Consider the following 16774-nt stretch of genomic DNA (forward strand, 5'->3'; position numbering starts at 1 on the left):
ATTTGGTAAAAATTTACATAAATTTACCAAATTAATGAAAATTGTTAAAAATTGACTATAAAGGGCAATAACTCCTTAAGGGGTCAATTGACCATTTAGGTCATGTGGACTTATTTGTAGATCTTACTTTGATGAACATTATCGCTGTTTACAGTTTATCGCTATCTATTATAGTATTCAAGATAATAACCAAAAACAGCAAAATTTCTTTAAAAATTACCAATTGGAGGGCAGCAACCCAACAACCGGTTGTCCAATTCATTTGAATATTTCAGGGCAGATATATATTGACTTGATTAACAATTTAACTCCTTGTCAGATTTCCTCTAAATGATTTGGGTTTCAGAGTTATAAGCAAAAAACTACATGTTACCCCTGTTCTATTTTTAGCCGTGGTGGCCATCTTGGTTGGATGGCCAGGTCATCGGACACATTTTTCAAACAAGGTACCTCAAAGATGATTGTGGCCAAGTTTATATTAATTTGGCCCAGTAGTTTCAGAGGAGAAGATTTTTGTAAAAGATAACTAAGATTTACGAAAAATGGTTAAAAATTGACTATAAAGGGCAATAACTCCTAAAGGGGTCAACTGACCATTTCAGTCATGTTGACTTATTTGTAAATCTTACTTTGATGAACATTATTGCTGTTTACAGTTTATCTCTATCTATAATAATATTCAAGATAATAACCAAAAACAGCAAAATTTCCTCAAAATGACCAATTCAGGGGCAGCAACAGGTTGACCGATTCATCTGAAAATTTCAGGGCAGATAGATCTTGACCTGATAAACATATTTACCCCCATGGCAGATTTCCTCTAAATGCTTTGGTTTTTGAGTTATAAGCCAAAAACTGCATTTTACCCCTATGTTCTATTTTTAGCCGTGGCGGCCATCTTGGTTGGTTGACCGGGTCACGCCACACATTTTTAAAACTAGATACCCCAAAGATGATTGTGGCCAAGTTTGGATTAATTTGGCCCAGTAGTTTCAGAGGAGAAGATTTTTGTAAAAGATTACTTATATTTATGAAAAATTGTAAAAAATTGACTATAAAGGGCAATAACTCCTTAAGGGGTCAATTGACCATTTCGGTCATGTTGACTTATTTGTAAATCCAACTTTGCCGAACATTATTGCTGTTTACAATTTATCTCTATCTATAATAATATTCAAGATAATAACCAAAAACAGCAAAATTTCCTCAAAATGACCAATTCAGGGGCAGCAACCCAACAACGGGTTGACCGATTCATCTGAAAATTTCAGGGCAGATAGATCTGGACCTGATAAACATATTTACCACATGGCAGATTTCCTCTGAATGCTTTGGTTTTTGAGTTATAAGCCAAAAACTGCATTTTACCCCTATGTTCTATTTTTAGCCGTGGTGGCCATCTTAGTTGGTTGACCGGGTCACGCCACACATTTTTAAACTAGATACCCCAATGATGATTGTGGCCAAGTTTGGTTCAATTTGGCCCAGTAGTTTCAGAGGAGAAGATTTTTGTAAAAGTTAATGACGCCGGACGCCGGACCCAAAGTGATGGGAAAAGCTCACGTGAGCTAAAAAACAATTATATCATGTTTGATTTGATGAACTTTTTAAAGAATGCATAATAAACCCTCTGATAACACATGTATATAACTTTACTGCATGCCAATGGTTTATTTATTTAGATGGTAAGTATATTTTCTACTTCAGTTGAGAAAATAGCAGAAAAGTTGGATGAGTCATTTAATCTTTATTTAATCCTAAATCCACTTTGGAAATCAACATGAAATCTTAACTGTGAACATTATGGTTAAAATAGCCTAACATTATGGCCTTCTACAACAATTATATTTGCCCTAACATGACCTCTAAAATAAAAGCTAAAGAAAATTGAATATAGATGTAGCTATTGGTTACTATATATAAAACCTGTAAGTTATCATAGAAACTTAAAACTAGAGGTTCTAAAGAGCCTGTGTCGCTCACCTTGGTCTATGTGAATATTAAACAATGGACACAGATGGATTCATGACAAAATTGTGTTTTGGTGATGGTGATGTGTTTGTAGATCTTACTTTACTAAACATTCTTGCTGCTTACAATTATCTCTATCTATAACAGTACTTTCTGTGGAAAATGTTTTTGAAAATCTTCAAATTTTAAGAAAATTGTTAAAAATTGACTATGAAGGGCAATAAATCCTTAGGGGGTCAATTGACTATTTTGGTCATACTGACTTATTTTTAGTTCTTACTTTGCTGTACATTATTGCTGTTTACAGTATCTATAATAATATTCAAGATAATAACAAAAAAACAGCAAAATTTCCTGAAAATTACCAATTCAGGGGCAGCAACCTAACAACCGATTATCCGATTCATCTGAAAATTACAGGGCAGATAGATCGTGACCTGATGAACAATTTTTATGAAAAGATTATGGCCAAGTTTGGTTAAATTTGGCTCAGTTGTTTCAGAGGAGAAGATTTTTGTAAAAGTTAACGCAGGACGAAGACGGACGACGCCGGACGCCAAGTGATGAGAAAAGCTCACTTGGCCCTGTGGGCCAGGTGAGCTAAAAACTAGATGTGTCAAAGCAACACGAATGGCCCCGTCTCAAAAATTGGAAAAATCGGCAATTTCAATAACACATGTGGACACAAACATGATGGTAGTCTCACAAATCAAAAATCAGCTCAAAATCTGGAAGCGTATAGAAAAAAAGTCTGTATAACTGTGATTTTCAACAATTTTCAAAGTTGTAACCCTTAATTTTGGCAAAAATTAGCGGAGCGGAACGAAACTTAAACTTGATCTGTAATTGAGATCATCATGAGTAATTCACATACCAAAAAACAGCCCAATATCTGAACGCATATAGAAAAAAAGTCTGTATTATTTTTATATATCTGGGATTTTGAACAATTTTCAAGTAAACTTTGAAAATTGGCAAAAATTAGCGGAGCAGAATGAAACTTTAACTTGATCTGCATAGGCGGATCCAGGGGGGGCCCTGGGGGGTCCCAGGCCCCCCCTTTTGTGGGAAAACTTTGGTTGATTATATACAGTGATCCAGCTAGGTTTTCAAAAGGGCAGGGTGCCAATCCTGAAAAAGGGCATTTAACGCGCGATATGATAATATGAAAAGGGCATATTTTAATAAAAGATGTTAATCAAACATTTGTGTTTATTCGTTGAATCACAGGTTATACAAGAACAACATCTTTAGCCCATATAGAACTCTATCTTTCTACTTTTAAGGCTGAAAAACTTGTCAAGCAGCTTGTCACACAAGTTTTTTTATCATTGCTTGGCACAGTTGAACTTTATATGCAGTATGTTTTGAAAGGAGATCTGTTTCATACTGTTTCTATGGTCTACCACATTTTACCAGTTTCACCTTTCTACCCCTGCTGTGCTTGATGGAAATACAGCACAAAACAGCTGTGCTCAGTAAATTCACAATTTTAGGATATAAAGCAACAGTGAAAAATAGTATCAAAAATAAAGAATACAGAAAAAAATGACCAAGGCACCCTACCAACAATGCTACTAAGACCCTCTTTAACTTTTCCCATAACTCAAAATAAATACCTAAACATATATATTCTTAAGCAAGAAGTATGGAGACACATTTTAGAATATGTAAATGGGTTACTCAATGCTAGGAAAAAAATCAGATTGAGTTATCTTTCTTTATTCGGGTGTGCTCCTTCTTTAATGATTATAAACAGTACGTAAATATGATGTAAATATGATCACAATATGGCAGCCGATTTTGTTATTTTCGTATCAAAAATGAAGGCAGTCAATGACAAATACGTCTGATATTTCTCTTTATTTTACAGAAAACAAGTACAAACAATGTCTTCAACGAGTTTATAATGGTTTTCCAACTTTCTGTCATTACGTTTCTTCCATGAAACTACGATAAACATCGCAAATTGTGCCCAAGTTGTTGTATGCACATTTCTTCAAAGATAATTGCCGACTGACCGATTCTATTTGAACGAATTAATGTTGATGATCATTAATGACCCATCCGATAAACGGATTACCTATAACAACAGATTATGACACCAGTTGTAACCATTGATTAGCTTGGGGTGGTAAATAAAGTCATAATCTTTTCCCCAGGTAAAATTTAGTAATTAGCGTATCATATCAATACGCAAATTAATATGCAATCGATCTTCAAAAAAGGCAGGGCGCCCTGGAAACTGTAAAAGGTGTCAGACCACCAATTAAAAATCCCTATCTGTTCAACCAAATTTTGCAATTTTCACAGCTTTCTAAATATTTTACCTTAAGTTTAACTTCAAGGAAACCAGGTATATCCTGAATTGTACATGTATCACCTTCCTACATGCCAATTTTCAACCAATGTTTAAAGTCTTGTAACAAATTTCTGATTTTGAAAAGACGGGTACTACCAAAATAACTCCCGGTTTTCTGGAAATCTTAAATTAGTGTACTATGTAGCGCATTAATCCTGAATTTTTAATACAAACTCATAGACAAGTGAATTTTGGCTCAAAATGGTCTAAATATATTTCCCTTTCACCAAAAGTTTCATTTCTGCAAATTTGTTGGTTAGTTTAAGTAAACAATGACATCAAACGCACTATTTTGTGTCAAAGTAGGACTACTTTTACATACGTTCTAAATTGGAGGGAGTAATTGGTGGTCTGACACCTAAAAAGGACACAGGGCGCCACTCGGAAAAGGGCGGGCGCCGCGCCCTCTGAAAACGGCCTAGCTGGAACACTGATATAAGGAATCACTGAAGCATGACTGGAGAGGGCCCCTCCTTAGGTCAGTCAGCAGGCCCCCCCTTAGGAAAAGTTCTGGATCCACCACTGATCTGTAACTCATCTTGGTTAACTCACATGCCAAAAATCATCCAAATATCTGAAAGAGTTTAGAAAAAAGGTCCTTATAATTTTGATTTTCAACAATTTATCAAAGTCCAAAGCCCGTAATTTCAACAAAAATTAGCGGAGCGGAACAAAACTTAAACTTGATCTGTAACTCATCATGGTTCACTCACATACCAAAAATCAGCCCAATATCTGAAGGCGTTTAGTAAAAAACTCTGTATAATGGTTTGTTGGGGAATGATGCAATGACGGAATTACGAAATTTCGGAATACGGACAAGGGTAAAACTATATGGCACCGACAACTTCATTGCGGGGCCATAAAAAAAAGGTATAGATATAAATACAATCAACCTTTTTTCAAACAAGAGGTTATAATGAGCTTGCATTTCTCACTTGGATCAAATGGGGTCACAAACTACAATTATAATGGGGGTTTATTAATGTATTTAAGAATTGAATGCTTCTTTTTGTTACTACATTGGGTGTAAAAGCGTTGACCTAACTACATTTTGTATGTAAAAATGTGCACACGGTCAACGCTTTTACAACCATATGAAATTACAAGCATTCAATACTTATAATTACATTTTTTTTTTAGCTTGGATCATGAAATCACGATTTTTATCAAGTTTTTATTTAATTTACCTGTGGGACCTCTTGTCATCATGACTGATAATTTTTATTGTGTAATGATGTTGCTTTCAAAAGGAATAACGCTAGATTGCAGAATAGCCAATCAGAATCACGTATCATAATGAAACATACATCTAAAGTAATTATAGAGTCTAAAAAAATTTCTCATTATGTAATGGTAATAAACCATCAAAATTCAAGGTGATTCTGAATTTGAGGAAAAGATCTAACAATGCTGCATGTCATTAATATAATGTAATAAAGTATGTTATGTTAAGTTATTCAGTCAATTTCAGCCATATCCACTAATGTTAATTAAATACTGTAGACACCTCAAGGTAGACACATACATATAGTCAATAAAGACATGTAAAGTCTATTTTCATATTTTCACAACATTTTTTTCTTGTGCACAACATATATTACTTTTTGTGCACAACTATAGAAACTGAATATTCTGAAAAAAAAACTGCCCAGGGTACCACTTAATTGACTAAAATATCATTTTCTGAACAGTACTGAATATATAAAAAGGATGGTATCTAAAAAATAACTTTAAGACATGAGATTCTTATATCATGTACATCATTTATCAAATAACACGCATTTAAACTTTTAATACCTTATTATATTGTTGTGGGGGTATATTCTCAACATTGATACATTGAGTCTGTCCTTTCTTAATAAATATCAGACAAAAGATTAAGACTTCATTCAACATAGACCCTGTTCACACTAGCATTTTTTTTTTATCGATCTAATTTGAATCGATCTAAATAAAACCAGTTAGCGTTCACATTATCTTTAATCATATCGATCTCTATCGGTCTAATATGAACCACTGCGTTCACACTACAATTAAAAACGCAATCGATCTAACCTTTTTGCCCGTAAAACTGTAAACACTGTGTATAAATAGAACTGATTTAATGTGCTGATACACTGATACACATACTTGGGGGAAAAAATGGATAAAGTTATTGTGTCTCTTGAATCACAATTTAAAAGTTTGATACTGGTGTTATTGCAGTTTTCTTTAATTTTGAAAAATAATAACTGTAGCAACGAAGTTATACAACACGACGCCGGAAATACTGCGGTTCCTGCAAAGAAAAAATCAACATAAGAAAAGAACACAGATTTCGCAAATCTATGCTATGGTGAAGACAACATGTTTACAGTTTGTTTTAAAGGTCTTTTAACAGAGAAATATGGGTTAAACAACAAACCTCTGAGATAGTTTTGCCGCTATACATGCGCATACGTTATTTTCGATTCAATCGTACTAGTTTAAACCGATCTCTGCGTTCACATCTAAAATAAGATCGGTTTACTTTAGATCGATTCAAACTAAACTACCTCTTTTGGTGTTTTAGGTTAGACCGATTGAAGATCGATTCAATGCGTTCACATTAGCCCTTAAACCGATCTAAAGTGAACCGGTCTAGTTTAAATCGATAAAAATGTCATAGTGTGAACGGGGTCATACATTGGTTTAGCTGTTATAGGCAATTTTCCCTACAAACATGATGTGATGACACCCAATACATTATCTTTTCACCCCAGGTTGAAAAAAATTCACAAATCAATATAATTATATAGGTGTTCTAGTCACTGCAAATTGTGAAAAAGCAGACACTACAAAAAAGTATGTTATGAAACTCAATGTTATCAAAAAGACACTATAAACTTACAGTCTTAAACTGCATATAACTGTGCATAATAAATAAAATGATAGAGCATAAAAATGCATGCATCAAACTAAAAGTTAAAGCTGCAAGACGTATTTATTTCCATGCACAATAAAACCTGTACCACCTGCTGTCGTGTTCATTTATTTTAATTTGTATTTAATAAGAGCTTCATAAAAACTTAACCAATCAAACACAAGAATTTTTTTATTATAAATACAATAAATCTCTCATGAAATCTTCAAAACATAGCAGAGTTATAAAAAAGATGTGGTATGATTGCCAATGAGACAACTATCCACAAAAGACCAAAATGACACAGACATTAATAACTATAGGTCACCGTACGGCCTTCAACAATGAGCTAAGCCCATACCGCATAGTACATTACCGCATACCGCATTACCTCTCTTTGTATGACTATCTAAACCAAACAAAGTCATCTGAATGCAAAGATTTTATTAATCAGATATATAAAGGGATAGAATTCTTAAGATTGAGCCATAGCCAAATCTGATGTTAAAAATTTACAACAAATTACTTCTCCAAATTTTCCTATAAAACTGAATTTATATACTGGCTGAAATTGTAATATTGCTGAAAATATTCACATCTTCATCTCATAAATTTCAATGAGAGTACATTGATCCAGTTTTATTTCACATGTCAATTTCTGACTGATAACACACCACAAAATTCAAGTAAAGACCCATCCTGCCTAAAATGCAGATTTGGAGAAAACAATGAGGCAATTTCCAAATTGGCAGTAAAACTGTAAACAAAGAGTGTAAAAACAAAATAAGGAAAACGTCAACCCTAATATCTAAATTGGGAGTAATTAGTTAGATTAAGTACAATTTTTAAAAAGTTCACGAACCATCAATGTATGAAGTCTACAAAAACAAGCTAAAGTAAAGGACTGCACAATTTCAAAACATTTTTTATTCCTACCAATATATATATTTCTGTCTTATACAATCAATTCATAAAACTCTTAATTATTGATACTTTTAGATTGCCAGGAGGAAAGTCATTTCACCCACCCCTAATAAAAAACCCTACAAAATATCAAATCTAATTAAATACCTTCATTTTTTTATTTGTATGCTCTCAAAGCACGATGACTATGTGGTTGGATATGAAGAGTATACAGGTATTGATTTTTTTTCATGCTAATTGCAACTAACATATATTGTTAAAATATTTTCAGCATAATTTCAGTTTATCACATAGGTTCAAGTGTATATGTTATTTAAAGTTATAATTAACATGCCCTTTTTACAAATGGAAACCAATGTTTTAAGTGAGAGATAGAGTTTTTAGTTTTCTGAAATGTCAAAGTTGTAGAAAATGCATGAGCATGACAAAATAAGCCTTTTATGAACGTCATTTAGGCATCAGAATTCAGAAGATTGAGTTACGTACCAAATTTTAACCCTCTTTTGGTAACATGATTCAACAATGCTCTTAAGAAACTATTTCCTAGAAATATTTTATATATGTGACTTTATTTTATTTTTTAATATCTCAACACACATCACTCTAAGGAAATCACTGAAAGATTGAAATTAAATGTTTCTCTCCTAAACTAACCAACCAAAGATTTAAACAGCAAAACATGACTTAAGTTCATTAGGCGAAAAATGACACAACTAAAAGTTGTACAATAGTGTTAATATTCAATGTCTAAAAAGTCACAGAGAACAAGAATATGTGTCCATAGTACAACCAGTTCTGCTCACACTATTACTTATCGATGTTCAGTGAACCAAAACGCAAATATTTGCCATATATCTTAAAATGTTCACAGTCAACTAATAATGAACATAAGTTAATGTGACAACAACTTCATGGTAAACTTCCTAACACCAAAACTTCAACCTAAAACATTTTCAGGTTCAGCGAACTGCAAAATCTTGGTCAAAACTCTAATTCACCATATATTACTAAAGAGATACATCTTATTGAACATGCATTCTAAGTTTCAAGTTGTTGTGACAAAAACATCATGGCAAACTATCTAACAGCAAAACTTTTGACTTGAAACATTTCCATATAAATAAATTTGGTGTATTTACTGTCTTCTGATTGGTTAAAAGTATTAGCTTTATTTTCAATGTTGTCAATTTTTATGGCGACACGCCCACTCTGACGTTGTGTATTCATACGCCAACATGTGTGTTCGTTGTTATTGTTAATACAAATAATATAAAAAGTTCTTTGAGCCTTATTTTTGATAGAAATTGATTTATAATGAATGGCAATAATTTATTTTGAATTTATTGAACCATAAAATTAATTTTTGACTCTTCACATTTTACATAATCCGCTTCACGGATTATTCAATGTGAAGAGTCAAAAATTCATTTTATGGTTCAATAAATTCAAAATAAATAATAGCCATTCATTAAATGTTAATTATGAACTATGAAATATGGGTGAAAACTCAAATCTGGCATATGTTATATTTACTGTTCATATCATAATAAAAATATGAACAAAGTTTCAAGTGTAAATGACCATAATATCATGGTAACCAACCAAAACTTCATGGTTAAGTACTTTTAAGCTTCATAGTAGTTTCCTTGAACCAAATCTTCATAATAAATTCCTTGAATGTTACTTTATAATAAACACCTTGAAACAAAATTAATTTCATAAAAAAACAACTTGAAACCAAACTTTGACCTGGTCCAGAGCAGACTTAACCTTAGACATATACAAGTAAGGCTATCTTGAGCTAACACAAAAAATAAAATGAGAGTCTTTCAATATCCTCATATATAATATTAGCACTGAGAGAAAATAATATACTGGCAATGCACCTGTTGTTTCAAAAAACATGTCCAAGATTTACCTTTCTATATTTATTTAACAACATTTTAGTACATTTAATAATAAAATTATTAAAGTTGACTATGACTGGCTTACCTGAAGACTTTGGAGCTTGTTCTATTTTGGCATTACCAGCAAGATATACTGAATTTATCTAGAAAGTAAATTGTTACTTTTAGCATCAGTACAGTTCAAAGAGATACATAATGTAAATTGTAACATAACTTCTAAGTCATTTTGTTTCTGGTGGAGAGTTGTCTCATTGGCAGTTATACCACATCCTCTTATATTTATATACCATGGGGATGCAAATTACCTACATATCCATGTAATTATTACATATGAAAGATAATTGTTCATCAATATAGACATGCAACTTAGTAAAATGCTAAATAAAATATAGATTTCTAGTCTCCTTAGGGAGCAAAGATGTTCAGGGCTCAACCATATTGCTTATCCTGTACTAAAGAAAAATTTGGTCAGACAAGTAAAATCAAATGTATGCTTATTTGAAAGGATAAGTGAAATTAATCCTGACTGTTGTTACACTAACATAAATGTCCCTTAAAAATAACATATTTCTACCTCTACCGTGAATTTAATCTGGTTTATGGAGAAATATATATTAGTCACTTAATAAAACAGTGAATAAATTGATCGTAAATAAATGCTTGGCATTTATATATAAGGTAGTTGGAGGCAGACTGACCATAGCCAATATAAAATGTCATTCAATGAATACTACAGACGATCACATCTGACAGAAGAGTTATGAGACCAAAAGTTAAAAAAAATGCTTCGCTGAGCCCAATACTGTGAAATTGAAGATTTTTCTTGAAAAATTCGAATTTTTAAAAATTTTGAAAAAAATATGAATCCCTTAAAAAATCTGGGGAAATAATACCCCCCCCCCCCCCACTTTTTTAAACCCCCCTTGTAGCAATAACCCCAAAACTCAACCCTAGCCTTTCCTTTGTAGTATGGTACATTGTAATACAATTTCAGAGAAATCCATACACAGTTATTGTCTCGAAACTAGAAATATGCTTATTTTTGGCCCAGGGATCTCCATGGCCTGTTTAACGATGGCGCCAGCCATCGTTCAAATGTCTTGCGCCATCGTCAAATGACTCGCGCCATCGTTAAATTGTCTTCCGCCATCGTTCAAAACTTCATCGTTTTTTGTAGCCCGACGCCATTTTTTTTTTATCAATTACAATCAAATGCATGTAATTGCATAACCCTTAGGCTTTTTATGTTATAATCCAATACAGTTCTAACGCCTGAGGGATATCCGGATTAAGATCGCTAATCACTTGTACCTGAGCTTGTACAGGTAGATCAACAAACCAGACAGGAGAATACTATATGAGGATAGACGATCCATTTGTCGAATTAATCAATTAAGTTTCAGCAAATGATTATGATAATTTAGATTAAATAAATAAATTAATTATCCAGTTACAAAGAAAACAGTTTAACAAGTCGAACACATGCTTTATTTTGACTTACGCAATCAGCATCCCCCTTTTTTAAGCAGTACAAAATAAGACGCAAAACAGTAAATATTATTTCATCGCAAATAACTTGAGTACTGCTGTAACGATAACTTAGAATTACTTTGAAAGTTTAAAAGTAAAAACTTAAATATTTCCAGTCAAGAAATATCGTATCGTAATTCACTGGTTCTCCGTTAAAGCGCCCATTTTATGACGTTATTTTGTCCCACCGTTAGAAAGCAAACCTAACGACTTCGAGTAATATACCCGTAGCTTGTTATACTTATATCTGAGAATTGTAGATTTCTTTATTATCTATATTTTTAATTTATATAAAGTTTAGTATAGTTTTCACAACGATAGTGATCGTACCGGCCGTCCATAATGTTTTCTTCGTAGATGGATAAAAGACCAAGCAGGACAAAATATTTAGTACAACACAGAGTGTGATATAAGTAAAATTTGATCATAAGGTTACCATAAATAGTTTTATTGATAACAATGGTCATTTATTTCAAATTACATCAGTCTGAAAAACTAAACAAAGTTGAAAACTGCAGAGATTAGTTAAGCATGTAATCTCCGTGGAATGGTCAAATCTAAACAAACACCAATTTTGTAAATAAACTCCACATCCAACTGATCGATAACGGTGTCAAAATTTAATTTTAGAACAACTTTTATCTTCAGATACTCATATTATGGTTCATAAATGACGAAATCGTCGAAATGTAACCTCCGTTGAATGTAATCTCCGTTGACGTTTTGGTAAAGGGTGCTTTCTATCACGTCCGCACTTTTTATCGAGTATGGCATGCCAAATAAACATATTAGATTTTTATAACGGATGGTGGATATATCACTTAAATATTAATAATATATTGTTATCAGAAGACATACGAAGACACCATGTACCAATTTAAATAATAAATTATTTGAGTGTAACAGAGTTGCTTATTTCTTAAATCTAGAAGCAGAAGAAAAAACGGACGTTTGTATAGCAAGTTAATAATGTAAACCCGTTATCAATATTCAAGATATGAAACTTCTATGAATAATATAAATTTGATATCGAATTCAACAAGATTTAACAATTATGCAACTGCAAGTAGCCATACAAATTGCTCTTCCTTATGAGTATTTTCGTATTGCACAAGGAGGGAAGCTTTCAATTACACCACAGCCCGGTCGGATTTTGCTTTTTCCACCGGCCCATCGTGGGCAGCCTACCCTAGCTATAATCTCATTTTTGTAAAAATAGTGATTACAAATATTTTATCAGGGCCTTTTATAGATGTGCTTATTGTTGAAGGCCGTACGTTGACCTATAGTTGTTAATGTCTGTGTCATTTTGGTCAGCTGTCTCATTGGCAATAATACTACATCTTCTTTTTCATATTATCTGCTTTTTTCAATTGACTGTACTTGCCAGTCTTTTGATTAAACAAAAGAAATTGCATGCTCTCTCCTATGGGTGGGCAGAGGGGGGCAAGCTAGAAATTTTGACCACCCGGCGCCCACCCCCACTGTGAACGGGTGGACAAAGCAAAATCCACCTGAGCTATAGTGTACTTTCTTTCATTATTAAAATGAAATTACGACGTCGGCCCAAAGGGCATTATATATATTGTTAACAAAACCTTGTACAACATTCTTTTCGAAAATAGACACAGTAAAATAGATTAAACAAAACTACCCGTTACAATGATACACTGTATATATATATTACGGTCTGTTTTAGGTGAGGGAATCTACATTTCTGAACTCTGTAATTCTTTAGCCATTTTTCGCTCTAGTCAGTAAGAAATATATGAATTTTTCTGTAAAGTTCTCATGTTCAGTTCCTGCATTTGAAAACTTCTGTATAGTACGATAAGATTTTGACAAGATATATTGTCTTGCCTGTATCAATAAAACACGTATGACGACACTACTCCATGTAACCCCCTTTTTATTCTGTCGCTGTACTGCTTAAATGATACCATGTATCAATTAGAATTAAAATCAAACTTGGAGGAAAAAAAACACCAAGTATTTCATTTTTTTTTTCAAAATAAGTTGAAAAGCTTAGATAATATACAAAAGTAATTGACATGAGATATATTTGATCATATTTTCCTTGTGATCTGAGGTACTAGTAATGTGGAGCTGAACGTTCAGAGACAGTACCGGTAGTTAACCAGCATGAAAGATATCTGAAATCGGAGAGAATAAAAATTTGATCATCAAAAATAGATGTTATCCTTGATTACTTATCTGTCCAACACAATATAGAAAGAAACAGGGCTTATCAATCAATTGTTTCGGGAGAATATTAAAATTTATCTAAGATTTTTTGGTACTACAAAAAATATTATACCCCCAAAAAATCGAAGACAATGTCAACCGTCCTAAAGCATCAGTATGAAACTGAGGACGCAAAAATTATGACAATGTTTTGATTTTGCAAATCCTTACAATTGATTTATTCCAATCGATTGTCCATTAATATGTTTTAGAATTATAAAGATACCTAAGGTTTCACCTCAATCAATCAATGTTAAAATCGACTGATTTGACTATTTTTGTCACAGTCCTTTTTGTAATATAGCTCATCAACTCATTCACTTCTTTGACATCCTTATATTTCAAATACTCGTCGCTGGACGTAAATGATGAAGATAAATTTAAAAAAAAACGCTTCGGACGCATGGAATTTATATCTTTTTTTTCACCAACTAATGCAGATCTTTTTGTTGCTTATGATTATCGTGGTCTGACATCTGTCACAAACTATTTTTTCAAAGTGTGTAAAACTATAAAAATAATTGTTGACACAATGCAGGAGGAGGATGTAAGGTTAAATTTGCCTGCAATAGGAGATGAAATGATACGTTAACTCGTGCAAGATCTGGAGTTTAGCGAGAAAAACACCGATGCTTATGAATGTATGAATCGTAATTTCATTTGAACAGTTGCGTTTACTACATTTGTACCAATTTGAAACATTAACATTTCATCCGGAATGATCTATTGTCAATAATAAATTTAATATGCAGAAGACGCAAAGTTTCATTATTCTTCAAATCATTTATCCCTTTTATTTTTTATTTTACCTTTTTTCAATTTTAATTTTTTTTATCTTTCAACCAAATAATGTTATTTTCTATTCTTAACATGATTGCCCTTTTTCTTTATTCTTTTTTTTAGGGGTGGGGGTGGGGGGAGGGGATGTTGTCTTTATTTTTTTATTTGTAAACCATCTAATATATCTTGAATTATTTCAAATAACTATCTGATATTCAAGCGGAATAGGATGCATAATTCTACTAGCATAAGAGGATCTACTAGAAGAAGCTGTTTATTTGGTCGTTTATGGTTGTCTTAAAATTAAAGTCACTTAGATTAATAGACTACAGCAAACCAACAAAGAGGATGAAAAAATAATCCATGAAAATGATTTTATATTTCATATTTTACTGGATTATTTTTTGTCGTGTCTCTCTCATCGTTGTTTTTTTGTATATTTATATTGAACCTTTTCAATTATTTATCACTGACAACGCATGCAAGATCTTATTATCTTTTTAAATGTTCTTCTCCCAGTCATAAATCTACATGAAATATTTGCCACTGTGCGTTCAGACAACATATATCAATAAATCTTATATCCTATATTTGTAAATTGCAGTATTATAAAAACTGTAAACATAATCAAATAAGTGATTCGTTTAAACTTTGGTCAGATATTGTCAGTTACATAGTGTGTTAGTGACCTACAAGTAATACGATATATAAAAGGTCAGTAAATTCCATAATGGAGTTTGAGCCAAAATAAAACCTCATATGGAATTTACTGACCCTGTATATATCGTATTAGGTCACTAACACACTATGTTACGAATTAACTCTATAATACCGACTATCTTGATTTGTTAAATGTATACTGGAGTTGTCTCATTTGCAATCATACCATATCTTCTTATTGTTATATTAGAGTGTTCAATTTTAAGGACATACTCCCATTGGTCTGCACAAAAAACTAATAGACACTTCTCGTCTCTCCTTATTTTTTTCAAATTTCCGACACATTGAACGCATCAAAGATACAAGAGTTGAGTTTCGGCTTCGAAAGAAATTTTCAAAACAGTACTAGACCAAAGCAAGGGATTCAAGCGTTATACGCCATTCTTGTGCATTTTGAAATTGAAACAGTTTAAAAGTTATATATTTGTTTACAGTATAAGTATGACCACATCAGTGATAAGTCATGGTAACACAGATTGGTAAATAAGATTATGATGAAAAGGAGGAGGATTCATTGGCGAATTATATACATATTCGGGTTGAAAGCATGTTAATACGATATCAATATTGATCCTGCTTTGTACAGGTCTGACATCCTGACTGGATTGTTTAGCATACTAGTTAACACGGAAAAAGCCTAAAGGCAGATTTATCACCTTAATTTGTGTTGAAGAGATAAAAAAAAAACTTATATAATAATGCAGACATGACTGAATAGTATGCTTAATTCTAACTAACAAGAAAAACGAGAAACAAGAAATAAAAGTTTACGTGAAATAATAAAAAAAAAATTGTTAAGGATTTTGGTATTGAACATCACGACGTCAAAGCAAATTAAATGACGTTAAATATATCTTTTTTTTATTTTCTTTCATCTAAACTGTCTCGATCATTACACTTTATCGGTAAAATATTACATGCTGAAATTTATAGGGTGGATAGAAGACACTATGAGGATGTTCCATGTTCTTTATAAACAAGTTTTGATGAAATTTATATTTTATCATTTTTTACTCTGACTTTGGGCGCTTTAACGGAGAACCAGTGAATTCCGAATTCATTTCGTATATTACAATCAAATTGATACATCCGCGTTTCCGGTTTCTATTCAGACTCGAAAGATGCATGTTGCACAGCATCAATTTGCCAGATAAAGTCATTAAAAACCTTTTCATTTGTCAACGTTTGCTTTACAAATCTCTTTAACCTCTTGCATAACCCGTACGAATCGTTTTGTTGCTGCTGCAAATCAGCCATACCGGTAATGGGTTCTGAATTTGACAGTGTCCATGAAAAATAAGCTCCACATCATATGATTTTTAACCCCCATAACAATTACCAAAAATACAAGAAATCTACATGGGGACCTTCATGACAGCTTTTGGTTATTCTCGACTAAGGGGGGATCATGAAGACTTGGCATTTGAATGGTTAAAAACGGCAATAAATGAA

General features: G+C 32.5%; 1 protein-coding gene across 7 annotated transcripts in view; it reads right to left on the reverse strand.

Moving 5' to 3' along the window:
- LOC139521910 (transforming acidic coiled-coil-containing protein 1-like) overlaps window positions 1-16774 on the reverse strand; it is a 78431-nt gene that overhangs the window by 46292 nt on the left and 15365 nt on the right. For 5 of the 7 annotated variants that reach the window (XM_071315637.1, XM_071315633.1, XM_071315636.1 and 2 more), the window contains exons 6-7: window positions 10134-10191; window positions 8628-8684 (exon numbers count right to left, since the gene is read on the reverse strand). In XM_071315637.1, the coding sequence (XP_071171738.1) occupies window positions 8628-8684; window positions 10134-10191 (115 nt within the window). The remainder of the gene's footprint in view (window positions 1-8627; window positions 8685-10133; window positions 10192-16774) is intronic. The other 2 variants (XR_011664093.1, XM_071315635.1) reach the window with 1 other exon arrangement.

This window comes from Mytilus edulis, chromosome 4 (assembly GCF_963676685.1).
Source record: "Mytilus edulis chromosome 4, xbMytEdul2.2, whole genome shotgun sequence".
NCBI classification, from domain to species: domain Eukaryota; kingdom Metazoa; phylum Mollusca; class Bivalvia; order Mytilida; family Mytilidae; genus Mytilus; species Mytilus edulis.